The 23,805-nt window shown below is 40.3% G+C and overlaps 2 protein-coding genes across 2 annotated transcripts; one reads left to right on the forward strand and one right to left on the reverse strand.

Moving 5' to 3' along the window:
• Positions 1–2,820: 2,820 nt before the first annotated feature.
• On the reverse strand, positions 2,821–6,932 carry LOC143887250 (peroxidase 5-like). Its single transcript, XM_077391366.1, has 4 exons — positions 6,723–6,932; positions 6,052–6,243; positions 3,890–4,055; positions 2,821–3,522 (listed from the first exon to the last, which is right to left on the reverse strand). Exons 1-4 carry the CDS (start codon positions 6,930–6,932, stop codon positions 3,113–3,115), a joined length of 978 nt encoding a protein of 325 aa, XP_077247481.1. The 3' UTR covers positions 2,821–3,112.
• Positions 6,933–12,252: 5,320 nt separating this feature from the next.
• On the forward strand, positions 12,253–22,837 carry LOC143887959 (nascent polypeptide-associated complex subunit alpha-like protein 2). The gene is made up of 4 exons (XM_077392210.1): positions 12,253–12,412; positions 12,522–12,609; positions 21,990–22,123; positions 22,210–22,837. The coding sequence occupies exons 1-4, from the start codon at positions 12,347–12,349 to the stop codon at positions 22,549–22,551; spliced, it is 630 nt and encodes a 209-aa protein (XP_077248325.1). The 5' UTR covers positions 12,253–12,346; the 3' UTR covers positions 22,552–22,837.
• Positions 22,838–23,805: the final 968 nt, after the last annotated feature.

The following is a 23,805-nucleotide window of genomic DNA, read 5'->3' on the forward strand; positions in this document are numbered from 1 at the left end:
ACCTCGACGGGTGCGCGCGGCAAGCGAGGAACTTCAATGTGTTCTTCGTCATCGCTGGTTTCTACCCGGTGCGGTCCGTCCCCACGGACCGGGATTGTGTCTAAGTCCACAATCTCTTCTTCTCCGCTCTCCTCGTCTACTACGATTATTATCTCCTCGTCCTCAACACCGGCCTCCGCAGGAGAGGCCGGCCTCGTCCTCTCCGACGCCCCGGACCCAGTACTACTAGTCGAACCGGACTCCTTTGAGCCGGAGTCCGACTCGGAACTAGTGCTAGACATTAAAAGGGAACAAAAGAAAAGCTAAAAGAAATTACCGAACTGAGGTGCTGATTGAAGATCTCCGGGCTCACTGATCCAAGGCGGGCAGAAATTTGACTAGCCGAGCAGCAGAGAAGGAGAGGAGAATGTGAAAAGTGAAAAATGAGGAGTAAAAACTCCGGTATATATAGGCTTGGAAGAGCGGGAAAAATCCCGCCCTTTTCCCACCAGCCGGAGTGCGCCACGTCACCTACCGCATTAAATGCGCCGCTCGCATTAAATGCACCGTCCGCATTAAATGCAAGGTACAAGTTCCAAAGTGCAAAGTGATGATGCCAGAAGACAAAAGATCTATCCGGCCTGGCCGTCCAACGCCTTAGCCGAAGCCGGACAGGATATGGCGCAATCGCTACGCGACAAAAGACCTGCCCGGCCTAGCCGCCCAGAAGGCTTAGCCGGACAGGATATGACGCGTTCGCTAGAAGACAAAAGATCTGTCCGGGCTGGCCGTCCAACGCCTTAGCCGAAGCCGGACAGGATTTGGCGCAATAGCTACGCGACAAAAGACCTGCCCGGCCTAGCCGCCCAGAAGGCTTAGCCGGACAGGATATGACGCGTTCGCTAGAAGACAAAAGATCTGTCCGGGCTGGCCGTCCAACGCCTTAGCCGAAGCCGGACAGGATATGGCGCAATCGCTACGCGACAAAAGACCTGCCCGGCCTAGCCGCCCAGAAGGCTTAGCCGGACAGGATATGACGCGTTCGCTAGAAGACAAAAGATCTGTCCGGGCTGGCCGTCCAACGCCTTAGACGAAGCCGGACAGGATATGGCGCAATCGCTACGCGACAAAAGACCTGCCCGGCCTAGCCGCCCAGAAAGCTTAGCCGGACAGGATATGACGCGTTCGCTAGAAGACAAAAGATCTGTCCGGGCTGGCCGTCCAACGCCTTAGCCGAAGCCGGACAGGATATGGCGCAATCGCTACGCGACAAAAGACCTGACCGGCCTAGCCGCCCAGAAGGCTTAGCCGGACAGGATATGACGCGTTCGCTAGAAGACAAAAGATCTGTCCGGCCTGACCGTCCAACGCCTTAGCCGAAGCCGGACAGGATATGGCGCAATCGCTACGCGACAAAAGACCTGCCCGGCCTAGCCGCCCAGAAGGCTTAGCCGGATAGGATATGCCGCGTTCGCTAGAAGACAAAAGATCTGTCCGGCCTGGCCGTCCAACGCCTTAGCCGAAGCCGGACAGGATATGGCGCAATCGCTACGCGACAAAAGACCTGCCCGGCCTAGCCGCCCAGAAGGCTTAGCCGGACAGGATATGACGCGTTCGCTAGAAGACAAAAGATCTGTCCGGCCTGGCCGTCCAACGCCTTAGCCGAAGCCGGACAGGATATGACGCGTTCGCTAGAAGACAAAGATCTGTCCGTCCTGGCCGTCCAACGCCTTAGCCGGAGCCGGACAGGATACGGCGCACTCACTAGGCGACAGAGGACCTGTCCGGCCTAGCCGCCCCGTCCAGGAAATCTGCCCGGCCACGACGCCCAGGAGGTTTGGCCGGCCAGACTTCTGGTTCAAATTTCGGCCGGACTGGATTGCACAGGGGCTCCTACCCGGCCGTGCTCCTTCAGGCCAAGTTTCAAGGCCGGACCAGGCCGCCAAGAGGCCCCCGGCCACCGCGGTTTTTTCTGGCCCCTGCCCGAGGCCGGCCTCAGCTGCCCAGAGGCCTCAAGGCCGGCCAGATGCTGCTTTAGCCCTCTTTTTGCTTCCCCTAGCCGCTGTCACGACTCGGAGAACCAGGGGGCAACTGATGGGGTCCGGACTCAGCACTGATGGGTCCGAACTCAGCACTGATGAGGCCCGAACTCAGCAACCAATTGGCTGTTGACACGTGGCCCTCACAGGGACCGCTGCAAAGCCAACACATGTCCCTGCTAGGTGTGACACCTGGGCCAATTAGGGACTTCCACCTGCCCCTCCTAGGTATGAGACCTGGTCCATACAGAGGCCACCACCTGTCCTGTTCTGAGCCACCTGTCCTAGACAGGTGGCTCAGAATCACTATAAATAGCCTTCACTTGTGCTAAGGTGAGGGATCTGAAAATCAAAACCCTAAGCTTTTGCTCTGACATTGCTCTGCACTCCTGCTCATACTGACTTGAGTGTCGAAGCGCCTGTCCGGAGCACCACTCCGGGTTGGTCTTCTGACCCTTTGTCCTCTTCTCTGTGCCCTTGTGCAGCGCAGGACCCCACTAGCCCTTCAGTTGTGGCTTGTCAGATCTGCCCTTCCGGCCCTACCATAACCTGTTACCAATTTTAGACCTAACACCTCCTTCATACCAAGTTTCGACTTCTTCCTCCTTCATAGAATAGAATTGGTTAACATTAACAGTCAGTTTTTAACCAAAAAATTATCTAGGGACCCCGGCCGGCACCTTAAATTTTATCGATAAGGTAAAAAACATACAAGAGGACGTCCTGTCTTACCTCAAATCCTATAGCTATACTACAATTACTTACAACGAATACTTGGAAGACCCAAGGCATCATATCGTAAACCACCCCTTGCTTTAGTAGGAAGATTCCTCCAGTGCCTAAATGCATTATTAGTGTTATCTTTATTTGAAATTTGAATTCCTTCTTAGTGATCACATGAAACTAATTCCCTTCATTCACTTTCAATCTGTCAACTCCTTACTTCACAACACCTTTTAATTAGTCAAAATAATTGTGCTTAGACAACATTATCCATTGCATAATAATTTTAACTCATACACTCAATTATTTAGAAAGAAAAAGAAAATAAAATAAAAGAAATTTGGTAAGCCCCCAAAAGCAAACTAACCACATCAATTGATTACCCTACAATTCGACCGAATCTCTCCGGCAGTGCCAGTCAGGACTCCGAGTTGACTCATCTTCACCATAGCTGAGGCGAAATTTTGTCCCCAAAGAAATGGATTGCCCACATTCAGACTAACTTGGTTCGCAGTCGCTGGGTTTGTCAAGAGCGCCTGATCTGATGTGAACAAACCACGGTTCGCTAGAACGTCCATGTAATAGCCAGTGTCAAATATATTTGGGCTGCTTGGATTCATCTGAACCACCAAGCTTGGATCTGTGCTCCCTTGTGGACATTGAAGCTTCAGTTGGGTTGCATAGTTTGGGTCTAAGCTTGGGTCTTGGCTAGTTGTGGAGTTGAATGTGTATAGTCTATTACTGAAGGAAGTGCAGTGAGAACGACCTATTGTATGTGCTCCTGTGTAGACATGTACATCAACAAAGAGAAAGGTAATTGAAAATTATGACATGAAAGCATAACAAAATAAAGGTTAATAATATTTCCGCCCTCTTTTTCAGCACTTCCTCACTTTTGTTTGTTTCTCTTAAAAATGATAGCATTTGGAGGTGGAAATGTAACGAATAGGGGTGGAGATTTCATTTTCCACAAGTAAATAACTAGTGGGTCCCATTGTAATGAACCAGTAATCACAATACTTCTCTTACTTCCTTTTGAAAGGCCTCTCAGTGCATCATTAACACAAATGTGGCACTTAATACAAGTGAAATTACATGCAACTAGGTTCAAGGAAACAACAGAATTCTATATCTAGGGAACTTCTTACCAGAAAGTGTAACCATTTCTTCTTGCGTGAATCCCTTGCCCGAGAAGGCTTGAGTGAGTTGGTCCACGTTAAATGATGGACCAGGTAAATTTGAGAGTGATTCAGAAGCTAAAGAGATCCTTCCATCTCTTCTCCCTGCAGGGACAGCATAGCCAAACCCTCCTGTCTGTACAAGAGAACAATATATATAAAGCATAAAATCAGTAGAGAGAGACAGAAGAAAACAGCTTAAGGGGCTGTTTGGATACGCGGAATTTAGAATCTGGGATTTCTTCAAAATTGTAGATGACAGATAAGAGAAGCGGACCAGCCGTCATTTTCTGATTTCTCGACCTTCTTTCCGTCGGCAAGAGTGGCAGATCATCCCATGTTTTCAGGTTTAAGAAATCTCAGGATGCTGGAGATTTATTTCTAAAACCTGGAGATTTCTAAAATCTCAGGACAGCATACAACAGCTTGATCATGAACTCTCTTTTACACTGTTTTTTTTTTTTTTTTTTTTTTTTGAAAGATAACCAATTTATATCAATATTCCAACCATTATAAAGTGCGGACCAGGATCTTTTACACTGTTTTCAAACTAAAACCTGGATTCTAAAATCCGCGTATCCAAACGGCCCCTAAAAGATGTAGAAATAGAGGGGGAAGTCAAATGTGGCCAAACTTAGAGAAGAATATCTCTCTCTCTCTCTCTCTCTCTCTCTCTCTCTCTCTCTCTCTCTCTCTCTCTCTCTCTCTCTCTCTCTCTCTCTCTCTCGCGTCTGTTTAAGATTATGACAACCGATTGTGAGTCCAAAACCAATTATTGGACTCAAAATTAAACGTAAATTTTAGTCCAATAATTGGTCTTGGACCCACAGTAGGATGTCATAATCTTAAACGGGCCAAAGTAGCTAGGTAGATATTGAAAAGAATATGTGAGATCTCATAAAATCTCATCATTGGATTGTGTCTAGGGATGCAACTCGGGTCGGGTTGGGTCGGGTTGAGGCCAACCCGAGGAACCCATGTTTCCAACCCAACCTGACCCAACCCGATTTCCAACCCGGCTGTGTTCAACCCAACCCAATCCGAATTGCAATTTTCTCAACCCGACCCAACCCAACCCGACCCGATTTGCAATTCACAACCAAAAAAAAAAAAACACAGCTTAACGGCCAGATTTGATTTGAATTTCACCAAACTCACAACCATTTGATAATTGATATGAGTTAACCACAATGTTTAATCAGAGAGCATAACTATTTGAATGAATTCCACCAAACTCAGAACCAGTTGAATAGCCACTGGTGCATGAACACAGTTCTGATATTGTAATGCAAAACCATCAAGCCTCTTACAATATAATTTGCAATTTTCCCACATGCATCAAAACATCATAGTGCTACACACTAAAAAGAGATATGGGATACTGAAAACATCACAAGGAGGAGGTGAAGCCGCGGACCAGACACGTGGAGACGATTCCATGCCGCCGTGACGTGGGGTTAGGGTTTCATTGGTAAAGGAGAAAAGAAGAAGAAGTTTTAGATCTCAGGGTTTCTACTTTCTACTGTTTAGTTTAGTTTATGGCTTATATTTGGGAAAGAGAAAAACTGAAAATGACATAAAGAATCAAAGAGAGTAAAGCTGTAAAGAGAGTACGAGACCTGCTTTCATTGCTTTGCCAGCTGTGAGTCACTTTCACCAAAAGTTTAAAATTCTAAAAAGAAATGTCTAAAACGATAAAACCATATTTATTAATAAAAGTTGAAAAATATAAAAAACTTCACAAAAATCGGGTTACAATTCGGATCGGGTTGTCCGGTACCCCAACCCGACCCGACCCGATTTGCAAATCGGGTTATAAAATTCCAACCCAACCCCGCAAAAAACCGGGTTGAACCCGTCGGGTTCGGGTTGAGCCCGACCCAAGTTGCACACCTAATTGTGTCAAGATCTCACGGTTGGATCTTCTTATAATATTCTATTTTATCAGATAATGCCAAAACATTACACTAAGATCTCTCTCTCTCAACATGGCTAAGTAGGTAAATAAGGCCAAAACATTAGACTAAGAAAATCAGTGTAAAGATAAGACATCTCTCTCTCTCTCTCTCTCTCTCTCTCTCTCCAACCCCGGCCCATTTAGGGTATAAGTTGAGTGAATGGAAGATTCTTACCATTTGCACACTATCCCTAGCTGCAAAAGCAAGAATATCAGCACATGAAACCACTCCCCCACATACGTTTTCCAATCTAGACTTGGCATTGTCGATTACTTCAAACCCCCGAAGACTAGGATTGTTAGCTGGAGAATCCTTCTCGGCCGTGTTTGTTGGCGTCGAATCAATAAGAACAGACCCATCACACCCCTACAATGTCCAACAAACGTCAACTCACTTCTCATACACATAGAGTTGAGATTTTATAAGATTTTATATGGTGTAACCCCTTGTAGTCCAGTATTTTTCAAAAAATACCGTACGGGCCACACCAAAGGATGATCCAAACCGTCTATTTGATAGACCACAACTAAATAGGTTGTGGCCCAAAAATCATTTTCATGGGATGATCCCAGCACTTCGATCTATAGAGGTTTCTGTAATATGCAATTCCTCTATAAAATCGGAGGGCTAGGATCATCCCTTGGAAATGATTTTTGGGGCACAACCTTTTACGTTGTGGCCCATTAAATGGACGGTTTGGATCATCCTATGGTGTGGCCCGTACCCTATGTATAGCCCATACAATCTTTTTGAAAAATACTGGACTGTACGTGCTGCTTACACCATATAAAATCTTGAGTCAAACATAGGTAATAAAAGAAAGATAGAGCTCCAAACTAACTTACCCTAACAAAGCAATCATGGAAATGCATTCTCAATAGACCAGCAGCCACACCCCTGTCTCTATTGACTGCCTTTATAACCTCATCCCTAACAACAAACTCAGCCAAACTACATGTAGTTTGATAAAACCCCACTTGAAGCTGCGCTTCCAGCTGAACACAAAGACTCAAACCCACAACCAATGCTATAAACATCTCTACTTTAAGACTCATGTCTTGAATTTTCAAGATTTCAAGACTTGGGTAACTATACCTCACTGAGTGACTACTTATAGTCAAAGAAATTCGACAAATGTGGATTAATTAATCTACCCATTTTGGGTTTTATATGGGTTAGTGGCATGTGATAAGGAAAATGGCTGGAATGACTTTTTCGTAAGCAGATTAGAAGGGTTGATTTGACTTTTGAGGGCTAAGAGACAGTAGGGTTGTTGTTGAAAAAGGAGTTAAACTAAGAGAGTTTAATCGATTCTCATTCGAATGGAGGCCAAAAGCCAATGGTGATTGTTGTTCGAGAAGTGGTGGAAGCGATGGATAAATAAAATAAAATAACAAGAGATGATTTGGTATGCAGGTTTTAAAGATTATTAACGAGATTACTACTATATAGCTAGAGAAAAAAGGAATTTCGTTTTTTTTTTCTGTGAGATTTACACATCAGCATTACTCTTTTACCATTAACCTCTTTTGATGCAGGGAGCGTGAGAGGCAGCAACACAAGATGAAGATCAACACAAGAAGCAACTAAAATAAACTCGTGGGGGTTTGAAAACCCATGCCACGGTTTGGAGAAAAGCTCCAATATAACAGATGACAGGAATCATGCTTCTTCTTTTTATTTATCTTGCTTTAATTAAAAGATTGAGAATAATAGTTAGGCAAGAATTTAGGGTTGTTATTCTTAGGTTTTGGCTTTTTATATAATGTAATGGCATGAGGAAAGAAAGATAGATTTGAATAAAGTTTATTTTTGGGATATCTTTTGTGAAGAGCATTGGCTCGTTCACGTGGGTGAAGGAGCTTCGCTCCTGTCATCTGTTATATTGGAGCTTTTCTCCAAACCGTGGCATGGGTTTTCAAACCCCCACGAGTTTATTTTAGTTGCTTCTTATGTTGATATTCATCTTGTGTTGCTGCCTCTCACGCTCCCTGCATCACCTTTGCTGATATCTAACATCTATCTCTATGAGAAATTATTTGAGGATAAAATCGTAATCTACATATGAAAAGTACCAACCCAAGGTACCTGTCTATGAAAATTACGAAACAAAACTACCAAGAAGAGGTAAAGACATATGACAATGACAAAAGAACTACTTTATATTACTCATGCATGACACTTGCAAAATATTGACAGATTCCGAACACCTGAAGATGAACAACAATTATGGAAACCTCTGTCGATTGGAGGGCTAGGATCAGCCTATATCGATTGGAGGGCTAGGATCAACCTATGGAAATGATTTTACGAGCACAACCGATTGATGTTGTGTTCCATCACATGGACGGTTTGGATCAACCTATAACCCGCTATAGATCGGAGGGTTCGGATCAACCTATGAAAATTATTTTTAGGGCACAACCTATGTAGGCAGTGGCCCATCTAATGGACGGTTTGGATCATCCTATGGTACGGGCCATATCGTACATTTTAATAAAGTGAGGAGTGTGATCATCAAAATACGGTGAGTAGTGCCATTATAAATATGGTAGTGAGGACATTAGCACTATATATAATTTGAAACCATCGTTGTTACTTGGATGTTCCCACGCGGGTCGGGTTTAACCCGAATTGGAAATCGAATCGGGTCAGGTTGGGCTGTCGGGCAACCCGACCCAACCCGAAACCCAAATTTGGGTTCCATCTGAAGAAGTTCTGTTTATGTGTTTTTCTTTTTCAACATTGAAATAGTCTCCACAATCCACAATGGACTGTTTGGATAATCCTATGGTGCGGGCCATACCGTACTTTAATAAAGTGAGGAGTGTGATCATCAAAATATAGTAGTGAGGATAACATTTCCCTTTATTAATTGTTAGTCTCTGTTTGGCTTGGATTTTGAGAACCGATTGTGAGTTAAAAACCGATTATTGGTGACATACTATTGGTTCTCAAAATTCAAAACAACCAGGCTTGAGTTGAGGTGGTCAGCAATTGGTACCATATCAAATCGGGTCAACCCGACCCAACCCAACCCGAATTGGAAATCAGGTTGGGTCGGGTTGAGGAAATTGCAGATCGGGTTGGGTCGGGTTGAACCCAGTCGGGTTGGAAATCGGGAACTACTTTTCCTTATTCACTATGTGCGTGTCAAATTACGGAAAGTTTGATATTAGGAATGCAGAACACCTGTAAAAATATTGACGAATTCTGGGCACCTTAAGAGGAACAACAATTATGGAAACCTCTATAGATGGAAGGGCTAGGATCAGCCTAGGGAAATTATTTTACGGGCACAACCTATTTATGTTGTGTTCCATCACATGGATGGTTTAGATCAACCTATGATGTGGTCTGTACAATTCTTTGTCGGCCCGTGCATCGCACGGGGTTTTTTGCTAGTTTTACATTATGAGGAGGTCTAACTTGGGGACCCATGTCGGTAAGAAATCTATGACAGAAAAAAACTAAAAATAAAATAGTGGAACGCTAGCTATTCTCCCTCTAGTGTTTTGCTCGCAATATTTCACGTAGCATTGAATAAATTTTTTTTAATAAAACCCCCCTTGACCAAAGTTTCTCAACCAAAATCTCTTACAAATTTGGAACATGATAGATTGAAGGGCGCCCTTGCAATCCATATCAGCAAAGTGCATTTATATATGGCTCCTTTAATCAAGGTTTCAAATTTCGGTTTCGGAATGCATTTCGGTCCTCACTGAAATTTTGATTGAAATGGAACGAAATTATAAAATAAAAAATAAAAAAAAACTAATATTTATCCCGTACAAAATTTTGGTAATTACGACGAAATTTCTGGAAAATATTAAAGAATGAATAAAATCAAGATTTTTTGGTGAAAGTCCTTAACTTTCGGACCAAAATTTTGAAATTTCAGTTAAAATAATGTAACATTTCAAGTATCACAGATTTCGATTTCGGGATTGACCGAAACCCAAAATTTCAAATTTCGTCGAAATTTAAAACCTTGCCTTTAAATTTAGGGAAATGATACCAACACTTCAACATTTTTATAAGATGCGCAAAGCATCTTGTTGTATAGTCTTTAAAGGGCTTGTATAGGGGCGGAGGCACATATAGCATGAGGGGGGCCATGCCCCGCGCCCGCCGCGCCCCCCCCCAGTGTAAATTCATGGCTCCGCGCCGGGGCTTGTAAGAGCTTTTTGAAAACTTTAATATCCTTCTGAAAGCCCTTTAAATACTACACGATAAGATGCTTTCGCGCTTCTTATAAAAGCGTTGGAATGTGTTGATGTCATATTGTCATTTCCCTAATTTTATTGTTGTCAACCCTATTTCATATTTTTTTTAATGCCCTTTTAAATGCACTTTCTTGTGATGGACCAATGAAGGTGCCCTTGTAACGTTTTTGAAAAGCCACCCTTCAGTCTATCACTCCTCTACAATTTTTTAGAGAGGTGCAAGCAAAAAGTAAACCCATGCATTTGGCTAAAAACACAATGGGTTTCTATGCAAAAAGACAAGAGAGGGGCCGGGCCTAATAATTTTTGGGTAAATCTAAGTAATAAGTAGGCATCTCGTGAAGCCAGATGCCACCAATGCCAAGCAGAGTATCTCGACCCAAGCAATTCCTCGTCGAAAGAAAGTCCAAATGGCAAAAGGTGGTTATTTCATTCTCTTGCTTTTTTTTAAAAAAGTAAGAGGAGTTGGTTGTGCATTCGAATCCGGCAAGATATCACACAATCAGATCGGATAGAAGAGTCATTTAGATTTTACCCTAGGGCTCATGTTTGACTCAGTAGGATACTAGGCATACCTCCCAAATAGGTTCGTTCTCTGATTGCACGATTGGAATGGGTTACGCATCAATCCAACTCGATCGAAGAATGAAGTGTTACACATCAATCAGATAAGCTATCAAGGTATGATAGCTTGAGAAAAAGGGATTGATGAATATACTTCCCATTGAATGATTCTACTATGTTGTACTAGCACGTCTCTACTTTTATTAACGAAAACAAGTCATGTTGTAGGAGGGAAGAACATAGGATTACATTTTGTAGCTATTTCTAACAAATTGCATGTGCATAAATTTTTTTTATAACAGACTATATTTTAACCATCCATGTGAATTTGTTCATTGAATTTGAACCCTCCATATGACTATGGTAATCAGATTTGAGCCTATGGGTGAATCTGGTAATTAGATTTGAATCATGTCGAGTGAATTGGCAATTGGACTTGAACCATCTGATTGAATCTGGTAATTGGATTCAAACCCTCTCTATGAATTTAGTAGTTTGATTTCAAAATCCAAGTTAATTTTTCTAATCAGAATTGGACCCCTCAGGTATATTTGGTGATCAAATTTGAATCGCCTAATTTGATCTGGTTGTCGAATTTCAACCTACCTACAAGCAAGCTTTTAAATTTCGGTTTTGGTGTCGGTTTCAACCATCACCGAATAGATATATTTCATTTTTCGGTGGGAATTATAACATATTTCGGTTTTCAGTGGAAATTTGGGCCGAAATCATGTAAAAATATAATAATAATTTCAATTTTTAAAAATTTCCTCCGAAACGTCAAGCAGTTTTGATGGAAATTTCATAAATTTCGGTGGAAATTATAACATTTTGATGGACATTTTTAAAATTTCGGTAGAAATTTGTAAAAATGTGTAAAAATGAAATTGCAACTGAAATTTTGGCGACATTTTGATGAAATTTTGTTGAAATCTTGTGAGAAAACATTTTCATGTAAATTTCGTTTTGACCTTTGGCCGAAACCGAAATATTTTAGCTGAAACAACGCTGAAACGTGTCGCTTCGACCGAAATTTAAAACCATGACCATAAGCGAATCTGGAAATTAGAATTCAAACATCCAAGTTAATTCGGTAATCGGATTTGAATCTCCAGAGTGATTCTGTCAATTGGATTTGAACTCTCTACGTAAATTTGCTAATCGATTTGAACCCGTAAATAGTTGATCTAGTGATCACCAATGGCTCCTGTAACAAGTGTGGTCAAATGATAAATGGAGATCCAGTTTGCTCATCAAGACTCCCGAAGAAAAAAATCCATGCCCGAGAGATGATGCATATAAAACTACTAATATGAAAACCACTTTGCTTTTCTTTCTTCTTTATGTCCCAGTTATGCAAAAATCTTAAACCGAAGTTGGTTGGATTTTATTTTAGTTTTGCTATCTTCCTAAAAAGATTATGACATTAGAAACATCTGATGGGGTCCATTAGATCAACGGCTGTGATCCCCCTCCCTCGTTTGATGGGTCATTTGTACATATTCGTCATTCTTAAAAATCTTCGTGCCATTTTTGTCAGCTAATCTCGCATCTCATTATCATTTATCATCAGTCATCACCCTTTTGGAGTTTTGGGCCACTCAAGCTTTAGAAACCCTCGCTTTCCTCTTTCAACTCCATTCCTTCTCCTTTTTTTTGTGCAGAAATCAGCAGCAAAAATGCCGGGCGCGGTCGTAGAAGAGCAGGAACATCTCGTCTCCGTCGAGGAACAGCAGAAACTTCAGGTACTCTTCCCTATCTACGCCTAATATACGCTTTATTATACGCTTTCGTATGTATACACTACTTTCCCTATTTGCTTTCCATTTTATTTTTCTCTTTACCTTCTTTCAGAACGAGGATCCAATCATCGAAGATGTTAAGGACGATGATGATGAAGACGATGATGAAGACGAAGATGATGACGAAGACGGAGCCGAAGGTATTTATTTACTCTTCATTTTTCCTAATTTCCAAATTGGGTTTGCTTTTACGACTGGTATATAGTTTTTTTTTAATCCATTTGATTGTTTTTTAGGGTTTTCCTTTTTTTTTTTTTTTTTGCTGAAACCCTAATGCATAAATTCTAGTAATGTACTTACTCTTCCTTTTTCCAATTTGCAAATGGTTTTGCTTCTTTTTTTTTTGTCCATTTGATTGGTTTTTAGGGTTTTTCCTATTTGTTTTGCTGAAACCCTAATGTATAAATTCTACTAATGTACTTACTCTTCCTTTTCCCAATTTGCATTTGGTTTTGCTTTTATTACTGGTGTATGGGCTTTTTAATCCATTTGATTGTTTTTTAGGGTTTTTCCTATTTTTGTGTGGAAACCCTAATGTATAAATTCTATTAAGGCACTTACTCTTCATTTTCCCAATTTGCAATTGGGTTTGCTTTTATTACTGGTGTATAGTTTTTTATCCATTTGATTGGTTTTTAGGGTTTTTCCTTTTGTTTCAGAAACCATAATGCATAAATTCCAATTTGCAATTGGGTATGCTTTTGTTACTGCTATATGGTTTTTTAATCCATATGATTGGTTTTTTGGGTGTTTCCTATTTTTCAGGAAACCCTTATGTATAAATTCTTGTAGGGTACCTACTCTTCCTTTTACTAATTTGTAACTGGGTTTGCTTTCATTACTGGTATATAGTTTTTTTTTTTATCCATTTGATTGGTTTTTAGGGCTTTTCCTATTTTTTTTGCTGAAACCCTAATGTATAAATTCTAGTAGGGTGCATACTGTTCCTTTTCCTAATTTGTAGCTGGGTTTGCTTTTATTACTGGTATATAGTTTTTGTTATCCATTTGATTGGTTTTTAGGCTTTACCTATTTTTTGCGGAAACCCTGATGTATAAATTCTACTGTCTCTATCTGGTTGAGTGTATCTTTTACTCTAGGTTTTGATTGAGCGTCTCATTTTCTATTGTAGATTGTAATTTTTTTAATGATTCTATTGTAGACTGTAATTTGTTGCTTTTATGTTTGAGTAGAAGTTTGAGATGTGGTTGATGGATGCAGAATAGATTTACAGCTTCAGTGTGTCAAGCCCAGGCGAGCAATTGTTAGTTCTTGCATATGTTAGCTTTGTTATTTTTGTGCACATATTATGGTGCCACTCCAGTGTATTTGGATACGGGGCCAGTTCAATCACAGGTCTGGACTCTGGACTATTATGAATATAGTGGGAACTGTTGTGGATGGGCCACGGCGTGAACATCATGCCAATTGGAAATCCTAATCACTTGATCAATGGTTTCAAATTGATGGTTAAAAGAAAAAAAAAAACCATTTGTGTGCAGCCGTTTGACTGTTAGATCATCTGATCGAAACAAGTTTTGGGTCATCAGCAATCTAAAGTGCGCCCCATCAATCTAGTTCGGTATTTGTGTGTCCAATAGATGAGAGTTACAAGATCCTGGTAATGGCAATCGTTTTAAGGGCAGAATTTTTTTTTAGTACTTGAAATTTGTAGAAATTAGTTTCTCTGCATTTGTTAACACAGATATAACTTAAGACTCATGTACATGCTATTCGCAACCAAGGTGCACAAATTAATGGAATAAGGTTAAAACAGGGTATAGAGTTCTGAGGTCTTATTTTGTGATGCTTCGGAGGCCGAAATAAAGGCGGCTTATCAAGGTATCAAAAGAATTGATAGAGAGAACATGGACAAAACTATTGTGGAGGGTGATTCTCTCAATGTGATTCGGTGGTTAAGTAGGGCGGTGTTGCCTCCATGGAGATTCTATTCTATTTTTGATGAAATAGAGGATTTAATCTCGGGTTCGAGTATTGTGTTTAATCATGTGCGGAGGTCCGCTAATGGAGAGGCGGATGGTTTGGCTAGGGGTGGAGTTAGTCGTTCGGAATTGGAATGGTTTGATTTTCTCCCTCCGTGAGTATTATTTTGTAATTTTTCTTTCTTTTTCTTGTTTCCTGTATTCTCGGGTGTGGTCCATCTCGGTCCCCCCCCCCCCCCCCCCCCCCCTTCTTTTTATGATATTTTTCACCATTTCAAAAAAAAAAAAGTTCTGAGGTCTTGATACTTGATAGAATGCCCTATATAACAACTTATCTGACTTGATGGATGAATCTTTTATGTGCCCCTTATAAATGTAGCCGGTGTGGTCTTTATCTAAAAGGCTCCTTGCTTGTTGAGTTGGATATTGGTTACCCATCTGCAATGTGCCATATGTAGGTGAAGCGCCGGGCTTTTTGAGGAAGCTTGTTTATGGATAGCTGATTAGCTACACTCTTAAATTTTTCTTGGTTTGGGTGGTACATGCCCTGAAATAAGCATGGTGTCCAACATTTTAATGCCATGACTGTGTCTCAATGTGGCCTTTATTAAGGCAAGATTATCCCCATGTTGTAATTTATTTTGTGATTTTGTGGTGTAGATAAATTAGAATACCAATCTCACTTTTCGAACCTAAATTCAAACCCAAAACATAGCCAAATAAATACTTCAATAAAATATAAAAATGGAGAGCAAGATATGGAGCTGCCTGAAAGAGGAACAACATAGGAAAAATCAAAACTACTTGCATAAACTTAAATTTTGTAATTAATCAAAATTCTTAAACAAGGGTTTGGACTGACCACACGGTTTGTCACTCTCTTCTCTCATAAAGATCATTTCCATTAGGAAGAAATACTCCTGTAGTCCTACCATTCTCAAAAAAGGAATATGTAAAGTCGCTTTCACCTTCAAAGCACTTCTCTTTCCATACACAAACTTTATAGAACTTTTTTTGCACTTTCTAACTTTAAAACACTTCCAAGACAAGCCCCAAACAAGCTATCATTATTTCATAAAAAATAGGAATGTCTCAAAGAGAACTGGTCCACATCATTATAACCTTTTTTGGACTTTTAAAACCCAATTAAAAAGTTCTCCAAACTCACATAAAAAGCACAAAATTAATGAAAACTTCTTGAATGGTCATCATTCTCCAATTTCTGATTTGAAGGACCTATGAATTTGTGATTCATCGGTTTATTTATTTATCCCTAGGATGATTAGTATAGGTACCTAGAAAATTCTATCTTGTAGGAGACCTTATTATTCTTTTTGAACAGTAAGTTTCTTTACTCTTCCGGATAAAAATGCCATTTAAATGTACTTTAATGAAGCACCATTACCTCATGTTTTTTCATATCAAAAGTTTAAAATTTGCAAATTGTTGACTTGGCAGAAAATTGGTTCCTGGTCAGTTCAAGGCCTGTCTGCGCTTTCACTTAAAAATGATTAAAAGCTAGAAATAAAACACAAAATTTACCTGAATATACTATAAGAAACTAAGATTAATGTATCAAATCATAGGTTTTTGTGATTTTGATGCTATCCTATAATACTTAATTCCTTCAAAATGCTAGAGTATCTGAGTATCCTATATGGACCCCTGGATAAGTATATTTATACCATCAAAACATTGTATGGAATGATCAAATTAGAGAAACTCCTTACTCGATCCTTGTCATATTGGATGTAGGTATCCCGATCCTAGTAACACACACACACACACACACACATCTATGTATATTAAATGGTTATCCTAGTGACTTATGATATCTGAGTATCCTATAAGTACCCCTGGATAAGTAGATTTATACCATCTAAACATTGTATGGAATGATCAAATTAGAGAAACTCCTTACTCGATCCTTGCCACATTGGATGTATGTATCCCTATGCAACATGGATATGCATAGGGGTATCACCAAACCATGTTGTATGACACAAGATATCCATAAATAAAATATTAGAAAACTCAAATAGAGTTAACTTCGAAGGAGGAAGTATAATATATTGACTTTAGCATCTACAGGACACATACTCAAAGCTCAAATTACAAGTATGCAATACTATCAATTAACAAGCATGCTATTTAATTCGAGAAGAATGCATATATTTAAAGCACAACAGGCATAAGTATCCATGCATTATCTTTGAATTAGTATTGCTGTCATGTTATGTCTGACGGTACGTTGGGCCTATACAAGTGCATATGGGGGTATATCATGGACCTTCACTCATATTTTTTTTTCTTTTTATGAGATGCCAGTTTGCTTAATCTGATTTCATCTTTCATGATGCTCATGCACTTTTTCAGAGATAAGCTAGGAATGAAACTGTAACACCAAGGTTGTGTGATTGCACATTTCCCAAATGAGCTACAATATAGAACCATTTCACTAGTTGCGGACTCCATCACCCTGTATTCAGCTCTATGACTTCATCTAGGGGTTTTTTATATGTTAACATCTTGTTGATTAAACTGGTGTAACTTTCAGGATTGCATTTTTCTCATTCATTAGTTGCCACTGATTTGTTTTCTGTTGAAAATTCTGTGGTTGATGGTAACAAGCTAGCATCCTACATTTTTTCTTATAAATCCAAGCTTGTATCTCCTTCCAGATGGTATAATCCCCTTCTCAAACCTTTGAGCTTCAATACCCAAAATGTATCTAACCTTGTCTAGACTCCACATTGAATATCTCTTTCAAGTATCTTTTTGAAGAGCTAAATAGAACCAAGTCTATTCCTGTGGATTAAACTGGTGTAACTATCAGGATTCCATTTTTCTCCTTCACTAGTTGCCACTGATTGGTTTTCTGTTGAAAATTCTGCGGGTTAATAGTAACAAGCTAGCATCCTACATTTTCCTTATAAACCCAAGTGTGTATCGTCTAGACTCCATATTGAATATCTTTTTCAAGTGTCTTTTTGAAAAGCCAAAAAAAAAAAAAAACTATTCCCTTTGTAGACCTTCTTAAAAGTAATGATGAATCAGAATCTGCCTTCATCAATCCTTCGGGGGCATGGCATTGCAGAAGTTGTCAGACAATGCTTGAGGAGGTTGCTTTAATCCTTAAAGTTACCTTTAGGTATGCACTATAGACCCCGGTATGATTACAATGAGATGTGCAGCTAAAATACATATGTACATCTTATAAACAGCCATGCAATAAAGCATTTATAATATCCAAATATAACAACAATTAGCTTCCATGGATGAAACAATTCACAAATGAATTATATGGAACAAAATGTTGAATGAGATAGTTATTATGATTTGCTCCAAGGAGATGAAGTTCTAAAGATAAATGAGGAACATTTTTAGCCAATAAAGTTGGGCATTCTATAAGAATTGAAAATTTAGTTCTAGGAAGGAGGTAGGTAGTGCCAGTTCATTAAAAATTCAGAATTGACTACAAATTTGCAAGTTCATAAGTATAGATTTCCTTTTCACGTAATGTTAAAAAATAACCCCGGTCAGCGGTTCTCAATTCTCTCTTGACTGTGGATCACCTTCACAACATGAATGTCGGGATTATAGATCATTGCACCTTATGTGTAGCAGTTAGGGAAAGCGCTAATCATATTTTCATTCATTAGGTTCGCTAGACAAATTTTGGGTCGGACCTCCCTCTTCACATTGATGAGCTCTTTGAGGAGTGGCTTCTCAACCCTTGGCCTTTGAGAGGTCAAACCCTATGGAGATTAGTGTTTCTGGCAAATATTTGGGCTCTTTGGGAAGAAAGAAATAATTGATGGCTTAACAAGTCGAAGAGTGCTCCCGCTCAGTTTACTTTCTTAAAAGCTCGGACTCTAATTATTTAGTGGGCCAGTGTTCTTCCGTGTTTTTGAGATGCTTCCTCCTATGTGTTTTGGTATTATTGTCGTGCGATTTGCAGGAACCTGGAGATTCACTCTTCCCCTGGGCCTCGCCGATCTCCCCCTGGACCAGATATCTATAAATTCAATTTCGATGGGTTGAGCTTAGGTAATCCTGACCCAGCTGGAGTGGGCGGGGTCCTGAGGGATGAAAATGGTGCCATCAAGTGATCGTTTTAGGGTCCTATATCCCTTTGGTGTCATTGACATAAGAGATGTCATTCAATCGAAGAAGATGGTATCGTTGACATAAGAGATGCCATTTCTAGTCTATCTGTTTCTATCTATGGAAAGCTAAGAAGTCATCATATAATAATTGAGAAATTGCAATAGAAAAGAAGAAAAAAGAGGCGACTTGCTTAATGTCATTAGGTGGATGAACAACTTGTCTTCTCACAGAGATTTGCTAATGCAATCGAAGAAATTCAGGATTGCATCGAGGGTCTTAGAGTGCAATTCCAACATGTTTAGAGGTCAGCTAATAGTAATGTCGACAGACTTGCTCAGACCGGAGTGATTTTGCTTTCTCCTCTCCACCTTGAGAGGTGGTGTATTTATTTCGGTTTCCTTTATGTTGTACTTTGACCACCTTGGTCTTTTTTTAATGAAAATTTCTTCCATTGAAAAAATATATTCAATAGTGCATACAATGAAGAAAGGAATGGGATAGCCTTTCATGGGATAAGAATCAATGACCATCACATAGTTCATGTAGCGTGATAGGGATTGGGGTAATAGAGGACAATAACTTTGGTGTAAGGCGTATGCGTTGATTGAGGTTTGTTGTGAGAGTTTGGTATGAGTCAGGTCAGTATATACTAAAAGGAATTGGGTAACAATTGAAGCATTCTTCTTTTTTTTCCTGAAGGGACAATGTATTGATAAGAAAAAAGAAGCAAAACGCCAGCTAAAGTCCAACACCATAAAAGAGGAAAAAACAAAAGAAAAGAAATCCTTGTTACAACTTTGACATCTCATGCCAAACCATGCAATCTAAACATGAAATTCATGATTGAGATATTTTTTCAATCGAGCAGCATGAATTGAAGTATCATCTAGTTCATCTAGTGCTGCACCAAAAAAAAAGTTAATTTAGGCATTGAGAGAAAAAAAGGACCTTTGCTTCACTGCAATAGGTAAATGTCTTTGGAGGTTTGTGACAAGAGAGGTTTTATGGGCCGTTATTGTAATATTTGCTAAATTAAATGACATTTCCAGGCTCAGGCACTAGGATAGTGAGATTTGAGACTAAGTTATTATTCACAGCCGTTGCTGGTTTGCTTAGATACAAGGTTAAAGTTTTAAGAAATGTGCTTATTTGGCATGAGTTTTGAGTAGAAGAGGTCCTTTGGTAGTCTGGTAGATGCCATAGTTTATAATTGCAGTTTTATACACACAGACATATTTTGACTTTTGCTTTATTCATTTAATTAATCTGACATGGCTGTCATCACTTGCGAAGGACGGAGCACGAAGGAGGCTAGCAGATCCCATATCAAATTTTAGATTTTCAAACTTAAGCAAATATGGGCCATTGGATTGAGCGAGGCTGGAAGGGAGTGTTAAAACTAAGTGTTTTTTTAATTTTCATTAAAAATAAGAGAATGGGCGGGGCCTGAATTTGGAAGAAACAGTGGCTTAAAAAAAAAAAAAAAAAAGTTGGGTGAACCTAGAACCTAACCAACCCGATCAAGATCGTTTCTGGTTCGGTTCCAGGGTTCCATGGTTCGGTTTTGGTTCCCAATATTGGGAACCGATAGGGATTGGTTCGGTTCTGGGAACCGAACCAACCCTAACCATGTCCACCCCTAGTTGACGCAGTCTAACATGGGAGAGTCAAATGAGTTTTGATCGACTTTGTAGGAAAAAATGCGGACTGGGACAAGAACACAGCCAAGGTAAAAAGGAGTTGACTCGGGGGAGTCTACAATGACGTAGGGGAGTTTTGAAACTATGCTACAAACGACTCCAATCTCTTGAACAGATTCCATCACGACGAGTTGAAAGATTCGTTATCTTCTTTCTCCACCACTTCCTTCGCAAGCTTATCCGCTTGCTATTCATTGAGTGCTTCATATGGTTACACTCCGGGCAAACAGACGTGCAAAGATCACCTATTTTCGAGACAATATTTGCCAATTCCCATCGACCAGGAGACTTTTCCATTGCGCACACCAAGGCACTGGCGGAATCTCCTTCAATGATTAAAGGCTTTGACAATAGTAGACACGTACCACTTCAAGTCCCAAAGGAGTCCTCTCGCTTCTGACTCATTAGAATCACATAACCCAGCTGGTCTAGAAAAGGAAAAGATTGTGTGACTGCTATTATCAAGAAATAGGCCACCATTGCTCACTCTACCAAGGTTCCCTTTTGCGCTTCTGTCGAAATAAAACTTCATCCGCCCTCTAGGAGTAGGGTACCACCTAGGGGCGATTTTGCGCTTCACCCCTTTAATGATAGTCCTCTAATTCCTTCAAATATCTCCCATGATATATGGAGACAATACGTTTGCATGTTTTGCCCTACGAAACTAGTTCAAATTTGACTTCCTTTATAATACTTCAAATCTTCCCTTTCTCTCTTCAAATATAAGGTTGTTCCTCTCTTTTCAAAGGTGCCAGATCATGGCGAAGGGTACCAACCTCAAAAGGGTCTGCCTTGCTTGGCCAAATGGTCCATTACTCCATTGTAGGATTGTCTTTTTGATGATTCTATGGGATACCCAAGCCTAACCGAAGCTCCTTATAATTAACCGCCAAATCCGATGAGCGAATGTGCAATGTAGCAAAATGCGATATAGAGTTTCTTCATCGTTGTTGCAAAGGATGCGTTTGATGGCGAGGTGAAACGACCTTCTTTTATGGTGATCACCTGTATTGATTCTTTTGTGCCAAGCAAATGCCGCAATCTAAGGGGGAGCTGACAAGTTCCATATGTTAGGGAAGGGAGTTATGTGCTGTTGACCTCAATATTCTACCCTTGAGTGCAGGTAGTGCTACTGCGGCAAAGGTTAACTTCGTTGTCAATTGCTCATTGACCCATGGTGAGGGTAGCGGGCTTTGGCAGGTACAAGGGGTTTTAAGCTGTAGGGGTTTTGCTTTTTCCTGCCAACCCATTAGCTGTTACACTGGCTTTTTGTCTGGCAAAACATTTCCGGGAAGTATAGGGCTTCATTTTTTCAACCAATTTGCTGCTTGAGCACTTCTTTGGCATCATTCCTATATATGTTTTTTCTATCATTCTCTTTATAGACATCTAGCTCAGATAAGCTATCTGGGGTCTCCCTCAGGTACATTTATCTAATAGATAAATCATTCTCTTTTTATGAATGTTACCCAAAAAAAATCATTCTCTTTTTATGCACATGGGGACATTCAAATGAAAAAAGCACGACGCTTGAGGACTTTTTTCATTGTACTTGTGGACCCATGGCTTATTGGATAAAGAAATAACATGTTATCTGCTTGAATAACAAAAATTCATAAACTAATTTGATTTTCATTTGCTACACTAGTTCTGGTGTAATTTGTGATTCTTTGTTTTTTTTTGGTGAAATGGTTCTTTGCTTCTTAAAGTTGAGAATTTTTCTGTTGGTACGCTATGAATGCCTTCTTCTCCTCAATCTCTCAACAGGTGAGCAAGGTGCAGGCACAAACGAGAGCTCAAAGCAGAGCAGAAGCGAGAAAAAGAGTCGCAAGGCAATGCTCAAGCTGGGATTGAAACCTGTTACAGGTGTCAGCAGGGTTACCATCAAGAGAACCAAAAACGTAATCTGTCATTTCCAAATTAGTCTCTCCATTTCATCTTCTCATGACTAATAATCAAACCTTAAACATTCAACTGTCCACCACAGATACTGTTTGTTATCTCCAAACCTGATGTGTTCAAGAGCCCGAACTCCGAAACTTATGTCATATTTGGCGAGGCAAAGATCGAGGATCTGAGCTCTCAGCTGCAAACACAAGCTGCCCAACAGTTCAGGATGCCAGACATTAGCAGTGTGATGGCCAAACCTGATGTGTCTGCCGCTGCACAGGTCGATGAGGAAGAAGAGGAGGTTGATGAGAGTGGAGTGGAGCCCCGAGACATCGAGTTGGTGATGACCCAGGCCGGAGTATCAAGAGGAAAAGCTGTCAAAGCTCTCAAAACACATGGCGGCGATATTGTCAGTGCTATTATGGAGCTCACTGCCTAGTGATATCTCCAGTCTACCATTCGTCTGATGACTTCATCTTTGCAGGCATTTTCTTTGATTTGAGAAAGGTTGAGACCTTTTATTAGCTTGGTTATGGTTAGGGTTCTTTTTTAGTTTTTTGGGCACCAGAGTGCCCTTATTATCCTACTCTATTCCTCCTGATATTTTGTCTTGTGTTTCGTCTATGTTTATGCATTATGTGGACTAAAGAATGGCCATAATGCTTTCAATTTCCACAGCTCGGGTAAGTCTCTACATGTTGCTTGGGGGATGATGCTTGCTTTTATTTTCTGTGCAGTGGTGGTTGCCTGCATGTAGGGGTTCAAATTTATTTTATTTTTAAGTGCTATTTGGATCTAGGGAAAACAATTTCCAGGGTCTGGCAGGTTTGCAATTTTCTTTGAAAATTAGAAAAAACTTTTGTTGTGTAAAAAATATCCACAGAAAATGAGTTTGTCAAACGGTGGAAATTTCATTCTTGGTAAAAGTTTTCCAACAAATTTTCCATACGTCCAAAGAGTCCTTGAGCACTGAAGTGTGTCCTGATAGAGTAGTGGGTAAGTAGCCAACTGGTAGAGTAGCGGTGTAGTAGTATTCTGGTGGATTAGTAGTGGTTGTCAAGGATTGGTTGATAAGAGAGAGAGAGAATAGAGAGAGTGAGAAGTCTGTAGATGATATGTTCAAAGCTCCCTACTATTTTCTCTCACCCAGTAATACATATACACTTCTGTCTATCAATCTTGAATATTTGCTGTGGCAAAACGAGATCAGCTTCTTGTGAGCTGAATATTACATATACTTTCAGAAAATGTCCCCTTCCATAAAACGAGCTTATGGGCAGTTTAGTGGAGGGGATGATAGAGCCTTCTACGTAGAGGGAGTAGGAACAGGACATTTTAAGGAGATGATGAATCAACCCCAGCTTTAGAAGTTACTATTCAGGAGAATGAACAGGCTATAACCAGCGGCCGAGGCGAGGCTAACGCCAACAGAAGTCTCTATATTTGGCCACCAAAAGATCAAATCTACTTTTCCATTTGCCAACAAGGCTTTTTGAAAATTAACGCCTTTTTTTTAACCTGCGGAGGAATGGGGCACTAGGTTGGCCCTCAAAATGATATAAATATAGGAAACCAACTAAGGAGGACTAATCACCTTGTCTCTACAGTACAACATGGGGTAAATCCTTAGAACATAGGAGCCCCCTCCCTTAAAAAACATATTACTCTCATTTGCCAGTGCCCAAGTTGGGGG

This window comes from Tasmannia lanceolata, unplaced genomic scaffold (genome assembly GCF_043159265.1).
Source record: "Tasmannia lanceolata isolate RefF3 unplaced genomic scaffold, GAP_Taslan_0.1 ptg000012l, whole genome shotgun sequence".
NCBI classification, from domain to species: Eukaryota; Viridiplantae; Streptophyta; class Magnoliopsida; order Canellales; family Winteraceae; genus Tasmannia; species Tasmannia lanceolata.

Bases quoted from the DNA above. Each gene is read 5' to 3' on its own strand.
- LOC143887250 (XM_077391366.1), bottom strand. From the start codon at position 6,932: ATGAGTCTTAAAGTAGAGATGTTTATAGCATTGGTTGTGGGTTTGAGT. The intron at 6,244-6,722 runs GTAAGTTAGTTT...TGGACATTGTAG, and splicing joins TCCATGATTGCTTTGTTAGG to GGGTGTGATGGGTCTGTTCT. The intron at 4,056-6,051 runs GTAAGAATCTTC...TCTCTTGTACAG, and splicing joins CTAGGGATAGTGTGCAAATG to ACAGGAGGGTTTGGCTATGC.
- LOC143887959 (XM_077392210.1), top strand. From the start codon at position 12,347: ATGCCGGGCGCGGTCGTAGAAGAGCAGGAACATCTCGTCTCCGTCGAG. The intron at 12,610-21,989 runs GTATTTATTTAC...ATCTCTCAACAG, and splicing joins TGACGAAGACGGAGCCGAAG to GTGAGCAAGGTGCAGGCACA. The intron at 22,124-22,209 runs GTAATCTGTCAT...TGTCCACCACAG, and splicing joins CCATCAAGAGAACCAAAAAC to ATACTGTTTGTTATCTCCAA.